The sequence below is a fragment of the Myotis lucifugus genome, unplaced genomic scaffold, assembly GCF_000147115.1.
Source record: "Myotis lucifugus unplaced genomic scaffold, Myoluc2.0 scaffold_307, whole genome shotgun sequence".
Classification (NCBI taxonomy): Eukaryota; Metazoa; Chordata; class Mammalia; order Chiroptera; family Vespertilionidae; genus Myotis; species Myotis lucifugus.
This window is the reverse complement of record NW_005871355.1, coordinates 1,218,337-1,239,926: the sequence shown is the minus strand read 5'-3', so window position 1 is coordinate 1,239,926 and position 21,590 is coordinate 1,218,337. Positions and strand designations below refer to the sequence as shown.

The 21,590-nt window shown below is 55.5% G+C and overlaps 1 protein-coding gene across 1 annotated transcript in view; it reads left to right on the top strand.

Annotated features, from left to right (window-relative positions):
* Nucleotides 1-3,052: 3,052 nt before the first annotated feature.
* The window catches only part of FAM135B (family with sequence similarity 135 member B), a 47,554-nt gene continuing 29,016 nt past the window's right edge, over nucleotides 3,053-21,590 (top strand). Inside the window, exons 1-4 of the mRNA XM_023763903.1 lie at nucleotides 3,053-3,129; nucleotides 11,865-11,944; nucleotides 16,645-16,784; nucleotides 20,840-20,910. Coding sequence (XP_023619671.1) covers nucleotides 3,053-3,129; nucleotides 11,865-11,944; nucleotides 16,645-16,784; nucleotides 20,840-20,910 — 368 coding nt within the window. The remainder of the gene's footprint in view (nucleotides 3,130-11,864; nucleotides 11,945-16,644; nucleotides 16,785-20,839; nucleotides 20,911-21,590) is intronic.

Genomic DNA, 21,590 nt, shown 5'->3' with positions numbered 1-21,590 from the left:
CCCTCTGGGGCCTTCCTGTAACTGGACGATCAATGGGTCTGCCTGCCTGTCACTACTTGAGCCAATTAAGCAGAGACAGGGTTGAATCATACATGAGCGTTTATTCCAGTCCTGCCGGCAGCGTGGGAGCAGCAGGCCATCCACAGAAATCTGCTCCTCACCCCCATAAGCCAGCTGCTTACATTGCGTAGAAGGATGAAGATTACCTGGGAAGTAGGCAAAGGGCGTGCCAAATGGGCAGTTTACAGGTCTGCTGATTTGCAAAGGCCTGCGGGTGTGCAAAGGCTGGGGGTCTTCAAAGGGCTGGCGGCTCTGGTTTCTGCAACAAGGTTGTTCATCTTTCCATGATCACAGGCAGCTCCCGATGGGGAGGGGGGGCCACACTTCCAGGTGAGCTCCCAGGTCCCGCGTGCAACTCCCAGCCAGGTTAGGATGCGCCTTCTTTACTCAGAACAAAACAATCCCGGTTAACAGCATGATTATATTTTTTTACAATTCTAGCTGGCCCCCACCATTCTATTTCTGCCTCTGTCACTCCTTCTGAGCCGTGCATCCCCAGGTCCCCAGCACGGCCCTGGCTCCCCCTCTCCCCCTCCTCGCTGGCCGAGGACCCAGTGCGGTCCCTGCAGTTGCGGATCGGCCACGTCATTTACTAGCCGTGTGGCCATGAGCATCCGCTTCCTCCCACAGAAGCACGGACGTGTTTACAACCCTCTGTGAGGCTGGGTTTTGAAGATGAAGTGAAATAAAATGATGAGGTACCAGTCTGATAGCTGTCCCAAAGGGTTGTCCCCTCCCGCAGGCCTCCCTGTCCCCTTCACACAGGTCAGCCCTCCCCTCCTGAACCTGTCCTTTCTCTAGGACTCAGCTCGGTCACGTGTGGGGCTCTGTCTGGGGGCCAGGCGTCGGCTGCCCCAGGGACACGGCAGCCGAGGTGCTTGGAGCCTGCCCTCCTGGCGGTGACTGGGGGAGGGAGACAGAAATTAAGCCATAATCCCAGGGGGTGGCTTACGGTCCAGAAATAATAAAGAGGGTGATGTGCTGGAAAGGAACTGAGGGAGGTGAGAGGCTTGCTGTGGAAATGACCTTGAGCCGAGACCAGGAGGGACAGTGAGGACCAGCTCTGGGGTATCTATAGAGAGAGCTGCGGAGGCACCCGGGAGACCCGGGCCCCAGGCCCATAAAGGCCCGGGGGTGAGGAGCAGTGAGGAGCCCGCAGCCGCTTCCCCTGAAACAGCTCAGGGTGCATGCTTTCCTCTGGGCTCCCGGCCCCAGACAGGCTGCTGCAGGTCCTGGTCCCGCCTCCCTCTCTGCCCCACTTGGCTTCCCATTCTGGGGGAGAAGCTGGCAGTGCCGGCTCAGAGACCGTGTGGGTGGTCCCGTGGGACCACAGACGCAGGCTGAGTCACGTGGCACTTGGGGAGTTAATGACAGATGCATGCGAGCGAGATCGCCAGAAAGTGCCTTGGCCCGGGCACCAGCAGATAGCGCGTGGCTGATGCCAGCCTGACTCACTGGGTGGCGACCTGGCGGCTTCCTCTCACCTCCTATCCTGTTTAGGCCTGGGCTCGGCTCCGGGAGGATAAATAGAGCCTTCCTGCCCGCGGCCCAGCAGCTCCCGCAGCCCCTGCGGGATCCCGGGGGCAGGCGTGATGGATGGCGCCGCCTTCACCCGCCTTCCCTCCGCACACAGAGGACAGAGGAGCCACCAGTGTGGAACTGAGGGCCGAGTGGTTATTTCAGTCTCACAGCCTGAACGGGGCCAGGCCCAGAGCTGGGCCGGCTTTGCATTTGCTGGGATAGAGGAGTAACAGTCACTCCTGCCCGCGGGCCTTGCTCTGCGTTGTTTCTGCTCATCCTTCCTCTGCTCATCCCACGGGTGTGATGCAGGCGCCTCGGCCTGCTTTTGTCCAACTCAGCGGCTGCCCTCCTTTCGGGACCCGCCCTCCTACCCTGCTTCCAGGACACCATGTGGTCAGGGCTGTTGGGGGTACACTCGTGGGGGGGCCTGTGCAGGGGGCTGTGGCAGCACCCGTGAGGAAGGGCTTCCTGTGGAAGCTGCCTTCTACCTGTGAGCCTGGGGACGCCTCCGTGGGGAGGTGACAGGTGGGCCGTCCAGGTGGGTGTGTTAGCTCTGCGCCCTCTTCCTAAAGTGAGTGCTGATGCGTGTGAGGATCGACACACTGGTTTTCATTTCATCTTTTGAAGGCCACACACTTTGAAGGCTGATGTTCTAAGACAGTGGTTCTCAACCTTGGCTGCACAGTAGAATCACTTGGGAATCTTTTTAAAATCCTGATTTCTGGGCCTCATCCTCCAGAAATTCTGTTTCTTTGTTATGGGGTGGGGCCACAACATTAGTAACAAAGAAACAGAATTTCCGGAGGATGAGGCCCAGAAATCAGGATTTTAAAAAGATTCCCAGGTGATTCTAATGTGCAGCCAAGGTTGAGAACCACTGCTCTAAGAGAAAAACGACATTTTAAACTTTAAAAGAAAACATGCTTGTCAGAGAACTGGATGCCAAGCAGTATCTCAGGAAGGGTTGGGATCATGGTATTTCTCCAAAATAGTCCTTAATATTTTTAACAACTTTCCTCTGAGGCAACGGAAAATGTTCTAAAACATGTTAGGAAGCGTGAATAACGGATTGAACAGTTTAGAAATATCGCAAGGAAAAGCACCCATAATTCTTCAATGCTAATGGGCGTGGAGTCCAGGCCTCCAGAACTCTAGGACGCCACAGTGAGGAAGGGAAGCCTGATGCGTTGGGTCCCGCTTTAGAATTAGGGTGTCTGGGCCCCAGTCCTGGCCCTCCCAGGGTGAGCTGTGTGGCAGCAAGCAGCTCACTCCATCTCGCCGTCTCTTCCTAGAAAAGGAGTGGGAGTGATGACGTCCAGCGGGCCCGCCGAGGCCCGTTCGTGGGCCACGCTCACCCACCCGCATGGGCGCTGCTGGGTTTCCTGTTCTGGAAGCTCGGGCTCAGTGTGGCGGACGGGACCTCACGCTGTACATTTCTCTCTTGCCTTTCAGGTAATGAACCAAGAAGATCATGTCTGAAGTACAAGGAACGGTAGAGTTTTCTGTGGAGCTCCATAAGTTCCATAACGTGGATCTGTTCCACAGAGGGTGAGTGTCTCTGCCTGGAGTGTGTGGGGGGCGGGGTGGGGGCGGAGGTAGGGAGGACAGGTTCCAGGACATTCTGGATTAATGAAGACAGCATTTTCATCATTTTCCCTGCCAGTGGGAAGCCCAAGCCTTTAGTGTCCTTAAAGATAAACCGTATACTGAGAGACTGCACAATGCTACTTTCTCTCACCCCCTCTCTCCGTAGTCCATCTGTCCATGGAAGCTGCCAGTCGTGTTAAAGGAAAGTGAACTCATTGGAAATGAAGCGTGTGCAGTTCTGATAAAAAGGTGTTTGTGGGCTCAATGCTGATAGGGTGTCTTTCCAAACCATGCGTCGTAAAACCTGGACCCAGCTCTCTCAAAAGTGGAGAATTTACACCATCCTCCTTAGAGACATAATGAAAATATAGTTGCTCTCAGTGTTTGAGGGGGTACTCTGAATTTGGCATTTTCCGTGCAAGATCTCAATACATCTTCATCGTAGACTTATAGCTCTCAAGGTCATTGCACATAATAGCAAGGACGCAGCGTGGTTAGGGGCAGCATCTAAACACAGACCCGTCTGTGTCCTCACAGGCCTGCATTCCTTCCCCATGGCACAGGCCAGGAAACGATCGTTTACAGAAACCGAACGTGTGAGGTGCGCACATTAACAGCAGAACAGTAGCACCTGTCGGCTTGTTGCTGCGTAACAAATGACTCTAAACCTGGCGGCTAAGATACTAGCTTTGGGTTGAGCTCGGGATCCCGAGCGTAGGCGAATCGAGTTGCCTAGGGCGTAGCAGGACGTTCTGGTGACTTGTCCAAAACACCAGGAGACCGCGGTGCCATCAGCAAAGGAGGTCGAAAGGAGAGGACAGAAATAGAACTTACTCAGCAAGCCTGGGTGCTGTTCTTCCAGATCTATGCGGACTGGGGAGGCATCTCGTGTAGCCAGGCTCAGCCCTGGAATCTAGCATCGAATTAGGCTCAATGAAAGCCAGAATCACACACAACATATTCATAACTCACTTATGCCTGTTATGGCACGGTGAGCCGTCATTGCTGGTGGTGTTAGCTGAATGGGAACTAAGATCTGTCCTTGAAAATGAATTCGCATTTCATGTTCTATCTTAACTCCGACGAGGCTCTCCATGGAACCGATTTCCCTTCTGAGTGAAGTTTTCCAGCCGAGGTTCAGACCCGTCTTCTGTCTACAGCGTCACTGAGAGGATTGTCCGCTCAGCAGCGTTCGATGGTTTTGTGGATAAACTGGGCCCTGTCCACAGAGCACTGTGCAAAGGCCCTCCGGTCGGTGTGATCAGATCTGATGCCAAAGGTCAGATGCTCAGAAACGTGAGGATCGAACCCTCGTTGAAGCAATGCCCCTGCCTTTCCCACCAGAGGGAAGAGGGTTGAGTTTAGGTCAGGTGATTCCCGGAAGAAGCTGCCATCCGCGTGTATGCCCCGACGTTAGCCATCGCTGGCGGGACAGCCAGCTCCCTGTGAAATTCGCTAAGCAGCCCTGACCGGCCTTAATAGACTCTGAAATACGATTACCTTGGCTCGCCAGGGATCAATTAATTGATTTGTCTGCTGTCAGAAAGGATCTTTTTATTCTCCCACTTCTTTTAGTGAAGTCTGCTGGTCCTTGTGCCCTCCCCACTTGGGGAGGGAGTAAGGGTTAGACGTGGTTGAGGGCCACGCCGGGTGGTCAGCTTGCAGAGGGGGAGGATGGGGAGGTCAGCGAGCAGGTGGACTAAAGGCCAGCAGCGCCAGGGCCTTGACGGGGACCTGTTTGCAAAGACAGTGCCCCCCCCCCCATGGATAGCCAGTGGGTAGCTCTCTCACACCGGAAGCCATTGGTCTAATGCTCGATTTCAGTCACATGACTTCCCACTGGTGCAAACCAAGCCGTTCTCTCTATTTTTGCTGAAATCAGTGTGACAGGACTGTTACCACCTGCCTTTCCATCCGGCACGAGGGGTAGAGGTCGGCTCAGTGATTTCTAAGAGGCATTCTTTCTCTCTGATTCCATAATTCTTATTTTCATAAAAACGCGCTCTTCCCTCCCCCTGGCACGGCGTTCCCATCCTGCCTCTGGCCAGCAAGCAGGGGTGGGTCACCCCGGTGCCTCTGGAGATGGGCACTTGGGATGATATTCTAGCGAATCCACTTCCTGTTCACAGTGACCCTGTCCCTGTGGAGTCTGGGACTCCGTGAGCCCAGGCTGCCTTAGGCCTTTGATCCTCGATTGAGTCCGGCTGTGGGTGACTCAGCAGGTCTGCAAGGACAGGAGCCTGCAGGGGCTGACTCTATTCCTGCGGAGATTAAATGCTGAGCCCAGAACCACCCACAGGCCCGATTACCTCATGGCTGAGTCAATGCAGAGCAAATGCCCGGGTGGTGTGGGCCCCTCCAGCTCACACTCCCAGTGGCCCTCCCTCGGGCCTCCCGAGGACACTGATGGCCTGCATGGGGCAGCCCGTAGATCTGTCCCCAAGGGACAGAGATCTTGGTTCGGGTTCCATTTCTCTGTCACTGGCCAGGTGCCCGGGGCAAGTGACTCACCTCCTCAGGTCTCAGCTTCTTCACTTGCTATGCAGGGGCCTTCTTAGAAGTCACATGGTCGCTCAGTAGTTGAGCATTGACCTATGAACCAGGAGGTCACGGTTCGATTCTCGGTCAGGGCACATGCCCAGGTTACAGGCTCGATCCCCAGTGGGGGGCATGTGGGAGGCAGCCAATCAATGATTCTCATCATTGATGTTTCTATCTCTCTCTTCCTCTCTGAAATAAATTTTAAAAATATTTTTAAAAAGAAGTCCTGGGGTAAATTGGGGTCTGGGATTTGCACTGCTGCCCAGGTGCCCTGAGCCCACGACAGCCTGTCTGTCCTCCGACCACCTCTAGGACTCTGGGCTAAACAGCCTGGCTGGCTGTTCCTTCCTGGATTTAGCAGGTGCTTTCACTCAGCACCGCTAACCCGGACCTCATGGACACATGCTCCTGCTCCTGGCCTCCTGGGGAGTTCTGCTTTCTGCTTTTTTATTTCTGAGCTTCATGAGCTATGTGACATGTGACTTTGTGGGAGTGTAAGGTGCACAGCGTGATGATCTGATGGGCATCTGTACTGTGAAAGGATGATGCTAAGGTTGCTTATCACACCCATCGCCTCACCTGGTCACCACAGGGGTGTTGGTGTGGTGGGCGCGTTTCCGGTCTGTTCTCTCCGCTGTGTGACGGCTTTCTCGCTGCAGTTCAGTCTGACAGACTCGTCGTGTGTGGGCCTGTGGAAAGCTCAGGTCCACCGCCGATGTCCCCGTCCCCATGGCGCAGCGGGCTGTCGAGCCGTGAGAAGCGGTGTGCGGTAGAGGCGGTGTGCGGTGTAGAGGCGGTGTGCTGGGTTTATAGCCAGGAAAGAAGGAGCCCAATGCTGTTTTCACGCCCGGTGCTGAGAAAACAGATTGAACACTGAGGATTAGGCATAGGCATGGAGGCCAAGACGGGATTCCTGCCGGCCTCTCGCAGCCCCAGCTGAGATCAGTCTTTAATCTCAAGTGCTTAGAGGCAGCGAGATTCGGAGAGGGAGGGAGAGGAGATGGATGGAGCCCTGGTCCACTGGCTGCGCTGTGTTTACTGAACACGAGGCGTATGCAGCTAGAAGCCTGGGCTTGGTTCTGGATATTTAAGGCAGAGTAACCCTGCCTTTGATTAAAATGCATCCCATTCAGCATCTCAGGCTATAACCAACCAGATTGGCAATGCCCCTCTATCTACACTCACTTCCTGGTCCCCTGGTTCCATGGGGGTAAATACCATCCCCGTGCCACTGGCGTCCTGGTTTATGTAATCAGCTCAGCCTCCTCAGGACTTTGGGACTTGCCAGGTAGGCATTCGGCTGCACGTGGCCATCTTACTGTCCAAAAGGCCTCGCCTCTACTCAGTATATCCACTCTGACCGTCTGTCTGCCCCCCGCCCCCAAACCTCTCCGTCACAACCCATCTCGGTTCCTGGTAACTCCATCCGGTTGTCGAGGACAGCATCTTAGGGCGACTCTTGACCTCTCTCTGTCTCACACCTCATATCCGAGTCAGCCAGGAACCCTAGCAAAACCTCTGCCTATGACGTGCCTCACCTGCTAACGCCTGGTGTGAGCACCACCACGCCCGCCTGGATTGGCACAGGACCTTCCCTCTCCGATCCCCTGACGCTGCCTGAGCCCACCCTGGTCCCCTCACACCACAGAAGCCAAACGGTGCTCCGAGTCCTCTCCAGTGTCTCCTGGTGGGACCAGAGTTGAGGCTTCATTTGCTGAGTGTTTAGGTGAGTCACGGCTGCCGGCTGTCCTAGGTTTGACACCTGGAGGGGACTCGGAGCCCCAGACTGCAGCAGAGGGGCAGACGTGCCCAGCCTCCCTCGGCACCAGGACTGGTCACTGTGGCCAAGAAGTTCGTCCTACTCAAGCTCACTGTGGACTAACACCCTCGTCCAATCAGGTGGCCTCTGGAAGCGCCGTGGGAACCCCCTCCGTTCTTGGTGAGGTTGTCAGCGGTTTGGGGGAGGGGCCCAGGTGTGGGTCTTGGAAAGGAAGTTGCCTGGCCGGATTCAAGGTCAACTTATAAGAACTGGTGACCTTTATTCTTACTCGATGTTGCCATTGGTATTGTTAATAATGACGAAGTACCTGAAAGTAACAATAAGATAACTTATCCACCTATTGGTAGGAGGTGTTTTCTCATCACTTAATATTAATACATATTCAATAATTAAGTTGTATCCCAATGTATTGGTGCAGCGGATTGGACGATGAGCCCAAAGTAGCCGTCTTGGGTCCTGGCAGGGGCTGTGCAAACGATCTGGGTGGCCTTGGGGTCTTCCCCGCCCTTTCTGTGTCCACTACGCCCCTCAGCAACACCTGGGTGAGCCAACACGATGATAAAAAGCACAACGCAGCTTTTGGCTTGGTTTTCGTTAATCCTCTCTTGAGGATATTCTTCCCATTGCTTTTCAGAGAGAGTGGAAAGAAGAGAGGGAAGGAGGGAGGGGGAGAGAGAGAAACATGGATGTGAGAAAGACACGACTGGTTCCCTCCTGCACCTGCCCCAACCGGGGCGGGCAGCGAACACGCAACCCAGGTAGGTGCCCTTGACTGGGAATCTAACCCACGACCCTTTGGTGCGATGTTCAACCACTAAGCCACCGACCAGGGCACAAAAGTAGCTTTAAAAGGACCTGGTGCTTACACGATCTCATGCCCTGCCCCGGGGCTTCCATGTGCCGTAGCCCATCTGTCCGTCATATCCAATCAACGATTGATTTTCCAGGTGAGAAAGCCTGTGCTCAGAGGCTGTGGTTGCTCCAGGTCACGCGCCTGGCGATCCGGTGTCCTACCCGGGCCTGTGGGGTGAACGCCGCAGCGCGGGTGCCACCGCGTCCTCACAACCTACCTTCGTCTCTGCGTGAAGACCCGGAGCCGGGTTGCTTCCCCAGCCTGTCCTGCGCTGACTGCTGGGCCGGCGGCGGGGTCGGTCTTGCCAATTAGAAATGTTCTCTCTGCCGAGACCCCGGTGGTGGGGCGACGCTGCGCAGCAGATTTTCCGGTCTGAGGTTCCCAATCGCCCGTGTCCCCGCAAGCTGTGCGGAAGCAGGACTAATCAAGCTAATCAAGCCACGTGCAGGCGAGGAAAGTCAATGTTCCCTCAAATCAAAGGGGACGCGCTGCCACCTGTGGGCATCGCCGGTGCCAGGGGCTTGGGTGGAGTCCCGCTGGGTATCGGCTCTCGGAAGGAGCCTTCCTTTCACTGGCAAACGGAGCTTCCCCAGGTGACGGAGACTGGCAGCCGCACCTTTTCCGAGAGCAGCGTGGCCACCTGGCCACCCACGGGGATCAGAAAGCCCAGCTGGGCTGCCTCGTTGGGCAGGAACCACCAGATAATGCGAACAATGGCAGCCGAGTGAGACACGACAAAATATTGTGTTGTTTGCTAGCAAGGCCAATAATTTAACAAAATGTCGTGCGATCTTGTCATGGTGGCTGATACTGTCAGCATAGTTTGCCCAAGGCTGGTGTAGAGTAAAAATATAGCGGCCACTTCCTGGGTCTGCCTTTTCTGATTCCTTTTGAACACCAAGGCCTCCCTTACTTGTCAGGACGTCCCCGGCTCCCCTACCAGGCCTGAGAGTTTCACCCAGGATCAGCTGCTCTTCCACCAGCAAGCTGGTCACATGGCCAGCTGCAGAGTCCACACCCCTGACCACTGTGCAGTACTGCCTCAGGAGACTCAAAGAAAGAGAATTTTCCCCACCAGGGGGCGCCCCCATATCAGAGAGTAGCGGTCGCCAACCGCTGGCCTGCGGACCACTGGTGGTCTGTGAGGTCCGGAAGGTTGGCGGCCGCTGTCATAGACCGTAGAGAGCCTTAGTGCTGGGTCTGCCATTCTGTCTTGTCAGGTACGATGTGCTGTAGGCATCTCTGCATCTCATCCACCCAGACCCTCGTCCCGTCCCAGCTTCCCCGCCTGGGAGGCCGGAGGAAAGATCGGGATCGTGGATGGGGGACGATGTCTGGGTCCCACATGAACTAGGAAATAATAATGATATTTTATCTCTAATGAAATATGGGGGTTGAGCATCATGCCAGTGGCACTGCCCCGTCTGCCTGTCTGCCTGTCCTGACAGTTCTGTGAGCTGACACAGGAATTGTCACCCGTGGAGAAAGGGGCTCAGCCAAGGAACGCTGTTAAGTTTGCCGACTTGGCTCCCGGACTTCGGAGTCTCGGTTTTGACCTTTTCACAAACACAGTGATGTGTATCTGAGGTCCTGGCCAGTGTCCCTGGGTCAGACTGGTTGTTTCATAATAGACTGGATGGGCAAGTGATTACCACTAAATGTCACAGAGCCCTGTTCCCATCAGAGAATAGATTCCTGCTTCTGTTGGCTTTATAAGAACTGCATGTGGATCCCCAGGCGCTCACAGAGTGGCCATGTGGGGGTTGGAAGGCATAACCTGGGGTTTGTTGAGGGAGCCGCTGTTCCTGGGACATGTTCATTCACTCATTCATAAATTCATTCATTCATTCCTCTGGCACTGGGTGAGTGCCAGCCATGCGCCAGCTCCATGTTAGTTGCTGGAAACATAGAGGTGAACAGGGCACGGCTGTCTCCTCCAGCAGCTGTCATGGAGATTTCCAGAATCAACTGAGAGCACGTGTTCATTAGATTTTTTTTCTTTTCTCTCCTTCGTGTGGTGGTAAGAGCTGTAAGGGACACAAAGGAAGGAAAAGGTAGCATTTGTATTCTCTGTGGTTTTGAATGTATTTCTTCCAGCATATTTCTGTAGACGCATCTGAGGTTCTAAATGATGAGTCACTCCCTGAAGGAAGGCTCCTTGGCCTCCAGTGTTTTAAGGAGGAAGAATTGAGACGGTGCTTTGGAATTGGTTGGAAAAGGGTTTGGTATCTGTCACCAAATGGGACTCCGGAAGGTGTGGCAACAAGACTCCTCTCTGGAGTGAGTGCCCGGTGCCCTTGGCCGCCTCCCTGCTGTGGATAAGTGGCTCCATATCAACCATGGCCCGCCCGCCCGGCGTGGCTCAGTGGTTGAGCGTCGACCTATGAGCCAGGAGGTCACAGTTCAATTCCCGGGCAGGGCACATGCCTGGGTTGTGGGCTCAATCCCTGGTATGAGGTGTGCAGGAGGCAGCCGATCAATGCTTCTCTCTCAGCATTGATGATTCTCTCTCTCCCTCTCCCTTCCTCTCAAAATCAATAAAAACCAAAATGGAAAAACAACAATGGCCCGGTGTTTTGCTTGGTTGGCGCTCCAGATGCTGCTGGCTTTCACGGGGGCTTACGGAGGACTGAACGAGACCGCATCCGCGAGGGCTCCTGATACAGGCCTGGGCGCAGCGGCGCTTCATAAATCTCGAGCGTGGCTGTAACTGCGCAGAGGCCCGTCGGATAGGAGGGGGTGCAGGCCTCTGGCGATGGGCGCCCCCTTTCTGTCCTGAGAAGACGCTGTTGGGAGGTCACGGCTGGTGGCGATGTGGGGTCGGGGGCAGTGGTGGGATCCCTGTCTCTTCCTGTCACGATGCAGCTGTGGACATGCATCCGTCTTTTACTAAAGAAATACTGCACGTGTCGTTCTGCATTTATAGAAACGAGGGTTTGACAGGTATTGGCCCCGGAATTCCACCCGCGTGTCTCATTCTGTGGGCCCAGTGCTTTAGGGTTCGCGCCGTGGCCACGGGGGCCACTGCTCATTGTCTTGCGAGGGCTGTTACTGCTCCTGTGTGGGCACTGATTTAGGGGCCAATGTTTAAAATGCTGAAGTGGGCCCGGCCGCTGTGACTGAGTGGTTGAGCGTCGACCCATGAACCAGGAGGTCACGGTTCGATTCCCAGTCAGGGCACATGCCCGGGTTGTGAGCTCACTCCCCAGTAGGGGGTGTGGAGGAGGCAGTTGATCCATGATTCTCTCTCAAGACCCTTCAGTCCACAGGCTGACGCTCTGTCCACTGAGCCAAACTGGCTAGGGCCAGACAAGTTTTTAATTCTCTGTGAACTCAGCTTCCTGTCTCCAGTTGTCCCGCCCCATCCCTTTCCCACTGTTCATGCTACGGAGCCAGCCTCCCTGGGGCCGGATGACAACACATGTCTGGAAACATCCCTGGTTCCCTAGGCCCTTAGGATTGAGTCTAGGTGTTTCTAGAAGAAGCCAGCAATAAGGAGTGTGATCTTCTGCTCTTTCTTAGGTATTACCAGGTCCGTGTGGCCTTGAAGGTGTCCTCAAGGATCCCCCACAGACTGAGCGCCTCCATCGTTGGGCAGACAGGTGAGCAGGGGGTGGAGGGGGCTCGTCCGCACTGGCAGGCCTTCGTGGGTCACCGCGGGCACGGTGTGCCCTCAGGGGTCTGCAGCTCCCCGTCGCTGTTGCCTGTGCTGTGCCCCCTCCCATTCTGTTTCTGCCGGAAGGAGGTCGGTGATCTTGACTGAGAGGAGGGGTGTGAGCCCTGCTTCCTGCTGAGATCTCGGCGGAGGAGGGAGCCTCTGAGATATGTCCACTGACACGTCTGATGCCAGCGCAGGCCCCCTGCACCCCTTCGTGGGCCCCTCTGTGTGTTCAGCCATGGGAGGCCTGCGATCATCCAGACTGATGTTCTGCTGCCTGCATGCATTTCTGAGTTAAAAGAAAGAAAAATATAGACGAGTAGACAATGAGGTGTGATGGTTTGACAAAGAGCCAGAAAGAATCCAAACACGTGGGATCCGCTGATGTCTGTGACACTCATTCATGCAGCGGTCTTGTTGGGACATAGAAAAAGCTGGCTGTGGTGTCTAGAGAGGCAGAGTCCAGCATGGCTGTGGTGGCTCAGTGGTTGAGCATCGACCCATGAGCCAGGAGGTCGCCCGTTTGGTTTCCTGTTGGGGCACATGCCCAGGTTGTGGGCTCCATCCCCAGTAGGGGGCGTGCAGAAGGCAGCCGATCGATGTTTCTCTCATCAAATCAATAAAAACATATTTTAAAAAGAGAGAAGCAGAATTCAGTGGTGTGAGGGCCCCAGGCTCTGGGCTTTCCAGGTTCTTGCTGTTCCTTCCATGTCGAATGCCTAGCCCTTCCTTCCTCACCTTTCGCCCCTTGAGTCCCCAGGACCAGCAGGAGGGATGTACGCAGGTTCTGCAGGGTAGTCCCAGCCCTGTCCAGTGGCTAACTTCTGACTAATTCTGAGCTCCTCCTCACTACCTGCTTGCACCCAGCACCGCCCCTCCCAGGCCACCCACCTCAGTGCCACTGTGGGTCACGGGCACCTGGGCCCACTGGGGAGGATCGCCCCGGGCTCTGGGGAGCACTTTGCCCAAGACGGGAGCTTGTTCCTGTCCCTGCCTGCACCCCCAACTCCCGCTGTGACCCAGTGGTTGTTCTACAGGAATATGGGACCCCAGTGGGCCCAGGTGCCCGGCCTGGCTGAGAGCAGGGGTGCCTCTGCTCTAGGCCTTCATCCCAGGGGCTCTGAGAGCCGAGGGCTGTCACTGCTCCCTCTGCGAGCCCTGCCTGAGCCTGCTTTTCTCATTGGTCTGCAGGGTCTGCTGCGGCCCCTACCAAGCTTCAATGTTAATAACTTGTAGGAACGGTTGTTGTCACCTCCACACCAGCAGCTGACACCCCCACCCCCCAAGTTAAGGCACCATATTTCCGTTTCCTTCAGTTTTTCTTTTTCTTTTATATATATTTACTGATTGATTGATTTCAGAGAGGAAAGGAGAGGGTGAGAGAGATAGAAACATCAGTGATGAGAGAGAATCATTGATCAGCTGCCTACTGCATGCCCCACACAGGGGATGGAGCCCACAACCCAGGCATGTGCCCTGACCGGGAATCGAACCTGGGACCCTTTAGTCTGCAGGCCAAAGCTCTGTTGACTGAGCCACACCAGCTAGGGCCAGTTTTTATTTTTGTAGCATTTATGACATCACAAGGAATGACTACTTGAGGGTTTCTTTTTCCCCCTCTTACTTTTGTATAAATTCTATGAGGAAAGAAACTCTATAGCTCAACCGAGTGGTATCCTGCCTTCGCCCTCAGGGCTGATCTGCTGAGTCAGTGGGGGATAGAGGGATGAGTGACAGGAACTTCACTTCCTGACCTCATTAAAGGACCCTCTGCCTTCCCCCGAAATCCCACCCGAAGGCTGCCGTGAGCACACGTCCCAGGATTGATCACTTCAGTCTAGAGGAGAAGGTCGGGTCGATATTGTTCAAGTTTCACACACAATAGAAGTCGCGAGTCCTGAAAATGAATGTTCTTGTTTTTCTTCCCTGGAGTAAATGTGCTTTTCCGCCGCCGCCTGTGATAGGTGCTACTGGCTGGCCCATATTTCCCCGATCGGCAGCCGTGGCGCTAATGAATGGCCATTGATCTGGCAGGGAGTGAGCGCACCTGGCCCAGGGCTGGGAGGAGGCATCTGGTTTTATTTTCCATCTCAGAGAGCTTATAAATGAGGAGAGAGACAGGGGGGTGTTTGGGGGCCACTGCTGCAGCTCGGCGGCTAATTTTGTTTCATCAAGTGCATAACTAGCTTTCTCTACAGTTTTTATGATTTTTTTCTAATGGTCAAGTAAAAAGGAAATTATTATTATTTTTAAAATATATTTTTATTGATCTCAGAGAGGAAGGGAGAGAGAGATAGAAACATCAATGATGAGAGAGTATCATTGATGGGCTGCCTCCTGCATACCACACGGGATCAAGCCCGCAACCTGGGCACATGCCCCGACTGGGAATCGAACTGTGACCTCCTGGTTCATAGTTCAGTGCTCAACCACTAAGCTATGCCAGCTGGGCAAAAGGAAATTATTTTTTTAAAGATTTTAATAATCTATTTTTTAATCCTCACCAGAGGATATATTTTCCATTGATTTGTAGAGATAGTGGGAGGGAGTGAGGGGGCAGAGAGAGAGAAACCACTGCCCTGACCTTTCCTCCCCGCCCCCCCAACACTGGCCAGTTAGCCTGGCCCTGCCCCCAGGGCCTCACACTCCCTACAGTCCTGGAATCAAGGACTTAGGCTGGCCCAGCAGGTGGCCTACAGGATGCTGCTCTCTGATTGGTTCCTGGGCTAACCAATTTGGATGGTCCTGCCCCCTTTCTTGGCCCAGGTAATGGGGAAGGTGAGGCATAGAGGAGAGGGTGCAGGGAGAACACCCTGTGAATGGGGAGCGCCACTCAGTCATAGCTGTGGAGCAGGGGCGGGGGCAGCTGAGTTGGGGCTGAGGCCGCTGATCTCTCCGGGCTGGTCAGGTGTGGCTCAGCCCCGGGCAGTGGGACTGGCCCTCGGAGGGACCTTCTGTCCCTGCAGAGACAGACGCAGAGTGATCACAGGGGCTTGCCCGCTCAGCAGTGACTCCCAGGGCTCCGTACTAGTTCTATAGCGGTCCCCGCTGGCCCCTACCTTCCATGGTCTCCATGGGCTGGAGGAACCCACAGGGGACACAGCTGGGAGGGGTGTTGCCGCTCTTACAAACATCAGATGCGTGCTGGCGGCTCCGGGCAGCAGATGGCCCAGCAGATGGTGCGGGAACGCGGTCACATAGCAGGGTCTCCTGATGGCCTGAGGACAGAGTGGGTTTCAGGAGAGAAGATGGAGCCTGGGTTCTACTCTTTGCAGAAAGCCCGCCCTGCGTTCAGGTGGGTTCAGTGCAGGCTGTCAGCACAGGACGGGGGAGGGGGTGGAGAGGGGGTGGGGCTGGTCCCCGCAGGGACGCAGGGGAAACAGAGGCAGCCCAGCTCCCTCTTGTTCTGGTTGTTCTATTTCATTCTCAGCTTGCTGTGCCTGACTGATGAGGTCACATTTGCATAGGTGTGTACACACAGGAGAAGCGGTATATACAGGCGTGGACAACAGGGGGTTGGCAGGTGCAGGGTGATGTGCTTTTCAGTCAGTAAAGCCGTTGTCATCATCACAACCTGCGTGTCTTTTTCCACGCGGACAACTGCGGACCCACTTGTGCCCACCCCGTGTAGGACCAGGTACTATCTGAGGTTACAGCATCATGGGGGGGTGGTCATACTCCCCACAGATGGCGGGGGTGGGGATGTACCCTCCATGGCGAATTCCTTGCTGAGCCAGGTGTATGACGGCCTCGAGGACCCACACCTTGGACCCCAGGTCATAACCCCTTAGCGACACTCACATATCCACCGTCGTCTTCAGATCTCGGCCTGTGCCTGGTGAGCTGGCCCAGGTCACAGTGTGGCCCAGCTGACCTCTGGTTCATGACCCCGTGGGCCTGTGTGAGCCCCCAGAGTCATCCCCGGGGCCCCAGCTTTTGTGGAGGCACCCTTATTTCTGGAAATAGGTGTCCTTGCCTGATAGGCCCACTCCTTACTGGGAGGAGTCTGTCCCAGTCCACCTTCCACACTCCAGACAAAGTCACCAGGCTCCTGGGCCCTTCTCCCCCGGGAGCCCCCTTCCTCCTGTGCAGTGTCCCTGCTGGTGGTGACAGGGTCTCCTGGGAGCGTGGCAGCCTCCATGGCATCACAGAAGGTCAGTCTCGGTACCCGCAGTGAGTGCCCCGGCCCGACCTTCAGAAAACACTTCGGTGCTAGGAAAAGTCATGCCGCTCATTTCCTGGAAAAACCCAGTGAGCGTCTCCTGCAAGCGGCTTTCTCTTCTGCCCGTTCCCCGGAAACCTCACCGGCTGGGCCCCCAGGTGGCCCTGTGGTCCCTGATTCTAGAAATGCCCAGGAAGCGATCGTCCTGGGACCATGTTCGGCTCGCCAGGGCGTCTGCTCGGTGGGGAGACTTGCACAGTTCAACACACACTCCTACCCTCATCTCAAGGAGCCGCACGTCCATCATGAGAAGTGGGCGGCCAGGACTCTCCCTCATTTACACTCCGATTCCATGGCCTGACCAAGGCCACACGGCAGGAAGGGGAACGGGGTGGGGCCTTGCTCTCGGGCCAGACCAACACCGAGGAGGCTGCGGTCTGAGGGTTCCGGGGCTCACGGCCCCTCGCCCTCCTGTTTTGCAGAGAGCGGCAGCCTGCACGCGGCCTGCGTCCACGAGAGCAACGTGCACAGCCGCGTCTTCCAGATCCTGTACAGGAACGAGGAGGTGCCCATCGGCGACGCCGCTGTCTTCCGGGCTCACCTGCTGCTGGACGGTGAACGGGTGAGTCGTGGACCCGCCAGCGGCCGCGGTTCCTTCCCAGAGGCGCGGTTCCCGCCAGGGCTGCTGTGTCCGCCAAGGGGTGAGTGGTCCGGGGAGCGGGAAGTCTGCTCTGGCATCTCCCAGATGCGAGATTTTCCGACCTCCCTGTTCTTACTCAGGTGCTCGTTCTTCCACTCCTACACTTGCTCGTTTCCCAGCCCAAGATGCTGCTGTTGACTGACGTGCGGACTGTCATCCACCTTTCCTTTGTCCGTTTGTCCTGGTAGGCCACCTGTGGGTGAGCCCGTGGGAGTCTGTGAGCATCTGCTTCGTGCAGGGCTCTGGGCCCAGCCTCTGGATGAGGGGCGACCCTGGCGAAGGCCGAAGGTCCTCTGCCCTCAGTGACCGATAGCTCATCAGGAAAATGGTTCGTGTACCAGCACCTGATCGACGAGTCCACTGCACTAGCTGTGTGTGCAAGTGAGCACCAGTGAGCCAGGACGGGGAGCTGGGCTCTGGGGGACGCCAGTGGTTCTCGGGAGCCGGCTTTGGGGTGCACACGCCGAGCGTTCCTCAGGCTAAGAGGAAAAGGAAGGGCGTCTCTGGGGGAACGGCACGAGTAAACGCTCAGAGGCCCAGGAGCCTCGTTCTGTTTGCCGGGATCGTGGTTGCAGATGCCCTGTTCAGCCCTGGCCTGGCTGGCTCAGTGGATAGAGCATCAGCCCGTGGACTGAAGGGTTCTGGGTTCGAGTGTGTTCAAGGGCATGTACCTCGGTTGCAGGCTGGTGTGCAGGAGACAACCAGTTGATGTGTCCCTCTCACATCAATGTTTCTCTCTCTGTCTCTACCCCTCCCTTCTACTCTCTCTAAAAATCAATGGAAAAACATCCTCGGGTGAGGATTGACAACAACAGCACAATCACACAGATGCCCTGTGCGTCAGATTAGCGCACGTCAGAGGAGTAATGGAGTAGAACCCACTGCTGCCACTCCCCAGGCCCCTCAGTCGCCTGCATTCCTGTGGAGCACTTCCTGTTGGGCCTCCTTGAATGAGGGGAGTGTACTCCCAGCTGTAACGCAGACCAAGAGGCCTGCCTGCTACTCACAGTCCCAGGTGCTGTGCCTAAGGCCACCTGGCATCCCCCCTTCCCGTGGATTTCTGTCCCCACCTTCATGGTCCAGGTGGTGACCACGTTCCCCTGCGCGGCTAGAAGTGAAACGCTGCCACTCATTCCTCGCTCACGAATCCACCTCCCATCCAGGATGTATGCCCCGTTAAGCACACCCACGCCGGGCCCAGGATAAAATGGTGAGGGAGAGACCATCCCTGGTGCCTTGGGGCTTATATTTTCATGTTCGATCCATACGCCCAATGTAATCAAATAAATAAACCAGGTAAGTTCGTCCCTGAGCCTTCCCACGCATGTGCTCTGCTCGCCTGGCTGTGACATGCGTTTCTAAGGGTGTCAGCAGGAGGCGTTTGCTCCTGATGGATCCTCTGAGCTCCATGGGACCCACCCAAAGTGGGAGTGGGCGCCTGGCGGGCCACTGGGAAAGGTTCGCTGCTGCCTTAGGAGAGACCCTCCGAAGATGGACCGTGGGACGGCCCAGAGCTCAGCTCAGCACAAGTTCCCGCAGGACAAGTGACAGGCTGGGCGGCGGGGGGGCGGCTCACTGGGAGCCAGCACCCGAGCGGACACCCCAGTGCTGAGGCGGAGCCTGGGCACCCAGAGCTCTGGGGGACAGGCCCCACGGGTGGGAGGAAGGTGGGGTTCCAGGAAGAGCGGCAGGGCCACGGTGACCTGCACGGTGAGTGCGGGGAAGCGAGCAGGAGGTGGTGTTGGAGAGGCCAGTGGGCCAGACGTCCCGTGCTCTGAAGGCCACGGGGAGGGAGGCAGCGGAGGCCTCCGCTCTTGCCAGTGGGCGCAGTGGCATGTTTTTAGCTTGTCTGTGCCCATGGGCTGTGCGTATATGCATCTAAGTTCTCTGGTTAGTCTCTTCCCCCCCCCCCCTCCCCCCGGCCTCTGTCAGTCTGTGCCTTGCATCCGTGTCTCTGGACCTGTTTTGCTCATCAGTTGATTTTGTTCATTAGATTCCACCTGTGAGGGAGATCATGTGATACTGGTCGTTCCCTGACTGGCTTGTTTTGCTTAGCGCAATGGTTTGTCCACTTTAGATAAGACTGTATGTGGAGGCTGGGAGCTCCCTGCCTGCTTGGGAGTGAGTCTGCAATAAGTACTAGCTGCTGCGCTTTCACTACCGGGCCTCTAGTCCTATGTAATAAAAGCCTAATATGCTAAGTGTCTGGTTGTCTGGTCGTCCGTGTGTGCAAGTGTGTGTGTGTGTGTGTGTGTGTGTGTAGGGCAGGGCAGGAAGCCAACAGGCAGCGATGAAATGAATGGTGAGAGAGGGCAGTGACTTCATCCCGGAACACCTTGCAATGAAATATTTTGGAGACATCGGTGAAGTCATAACTGGGCTCAGTCCAGCCCCGCTCCTCCCGGCCCGGCTCCTCCAAGTCCCAGAGGAACAGCAGCGAGCCTGGATCTGGAGCGCTCCGTGCATCTTTGTTCCGGGCGAATGCTCGCCCACAAGGTGGTTGGGGGCTCCCGTGCCAGGCTCGCTTCCCGGGGCTGCGCAGGAGGTTGCGACGCTTGGGCTGTGTGTACACAGCGAGTTTCCTGATTATGCAAAACAGAGCAAGGAGATGAAGTTATTCATAGCCCTTGGATCCAGCAAAATGTTAACTTTTAAAGGCTTTTTTTTTACAACAAATTTTAAAACACTGGGGGCCTAAAGATAAATTCCACCCATATGTCTCAGCCTGAGTTAAGCTTCCAGGAATATATTTCCAAAGAGGTGAGACAGTGCCATCCCTGCAGGATGAGAACATTCTGGCAAAGGAACGAAGCCCAAAGCGGTGGGGGGAGATGAGCTTATTTATTCCTCAAGATGCATTCGTGCTTCCTGTGTGGCGGCTCTGTTCCTGCGCCAGGGCCAGAAGGAATCTAGGTGACACTGTCCCTTAATGATGCCAGACGACGGGGTGCTGGGCAAGAAATGGGCGGGGGGTTAACTGCCGGGGCTCAGCCACAGGCACAGGCGGTCAGAGCCTGAGCCAAGCAGAGCTTCCAACTGCATGGCCTGATCAGGGGTCCCTCCCTCCCTCCCTCCCTCCCTTCCTTCCTTCCTTCCATTTTTCTTTCCTGAGCTGAAATCTATAATAGAAACGTGCAATTGCCTGATTTTGAAATGTTTGCAACTTTCTGAGGACGAAGCCAAATGTGTCTTCAGATGGAATTTGGCTCACAAGTTTCCGGGCTATAAACCTGAAACACACAAATGTACTAGTAATGGGAAGCCTTGACTGCGAAGATCGAGACAAACAGGGTGTTGTGGGTTACGGGGGAGCGTCCTGAACAGGGATCCCCTCTATGTAGGGCCAGTGGTGAGGTCTGGTATTGAGCAAGCAGCTCCCCTTTGCGGGGGAGGGTGACGGTGCTTCCTGTGGGGAAAGAAGGGGCGGGTGCCATCCTTAGATGTGTGTGAGCATCGGGCAGGTAGGACAGGTAGACGCCGGTGCGAATTCACGCAAACAGAGCTTTGGCAAGCTCAGAAGGGGTGCAGCCATGGCGAGGCCATAAAATGCCGAAGCGTCTTAAAGCATAAATGGTGACGTGGAACGGGCCTCGCGGCAAAGGATGGGCTTCCTCCAGACGCTGAGCCACCTCGGGAAATGATGCCACTGCCCCAGCATTGGGCTCCCTGTACACCTGGACATGGTGCCCACAATGTAGAAAAATTGTTTAACTAGCATTTCTTTGGCCAATGGGATTCTTCCCCAAATTTGACTGCATCAGTCCCTCCCGTTTTCCATGCAGTGCTCACAGACACCCTGTCCCACCAGAGTTCCGTGGCACATGCATGGACCAGTGTGATCTCACATCACTGCTTCCTGGTGAGATTGCTCTTCTAGATGTTGGGACAGAGCGGCCGGAGTTGTCAAATTCAGCCTCCCCACTCGCAGTTTCCCAGACCTGACCCCTGAACTCCCTCGAGCTTTGTTTCTCCCGCAGGTGGAAGAGGCCCTGAGTGAAGTCGACTTTGAGCTCAAGGTGGACCTGCACTTCACGGACAGCGAGCAGCAGTGAGTGCCCTTGAACTTGTGAATCCTGGCACCACATTCCCTCCCCAGCCCTTCCCCACCTGGGGCAGCCTCATGGCCATGAACCTCAGAACATCTTCAGAAATGCCTTTCTCTCACTGACTTATTCACTTAGCATAACACCTCCTAGGTCCACCCCTGCTGTCACAAAGGGTAAGATTTTGCTCTTCTTGATTTTTAAAAAATGTTCTAAAAAGTATGTTTTATGATTTCAGAAAGGGAGGGAAAGGGAGGGAGAGAGAGGAACATCAATGATGAGAGAGAATCATGGATCGGCTGCCTCCTGCACGCCCCACACTGGGGATGGAGCCCTCAACCTGGGCATGTGCCCTGACTGGGACTTGAACAGTGATCTCCTGGTTCATAGGTCGATGCTCAACCACGGAGCCATGCTGGCTGGGCAGATTTTGCTCTTTCTTACGGCCGAGTAATGTTCCACTGTATATGTGCACCACAGCTTTTTAATCCTCTCGTCTACTGACTTGAGTGGCTTTCATATCTTGGCTATTGTAAACGAAGGCTGCAATGAACGTAGGGGTGCATACATTCTTTTACTTGCTCCTTTTAATAATCCAACATTTGGTCAACTCCTACAGTTTGCCATGGACTGTGCGAGGTGTTGGGGTATGAAGTTGAATTTGTCACATCACCTGGTCTTAAGA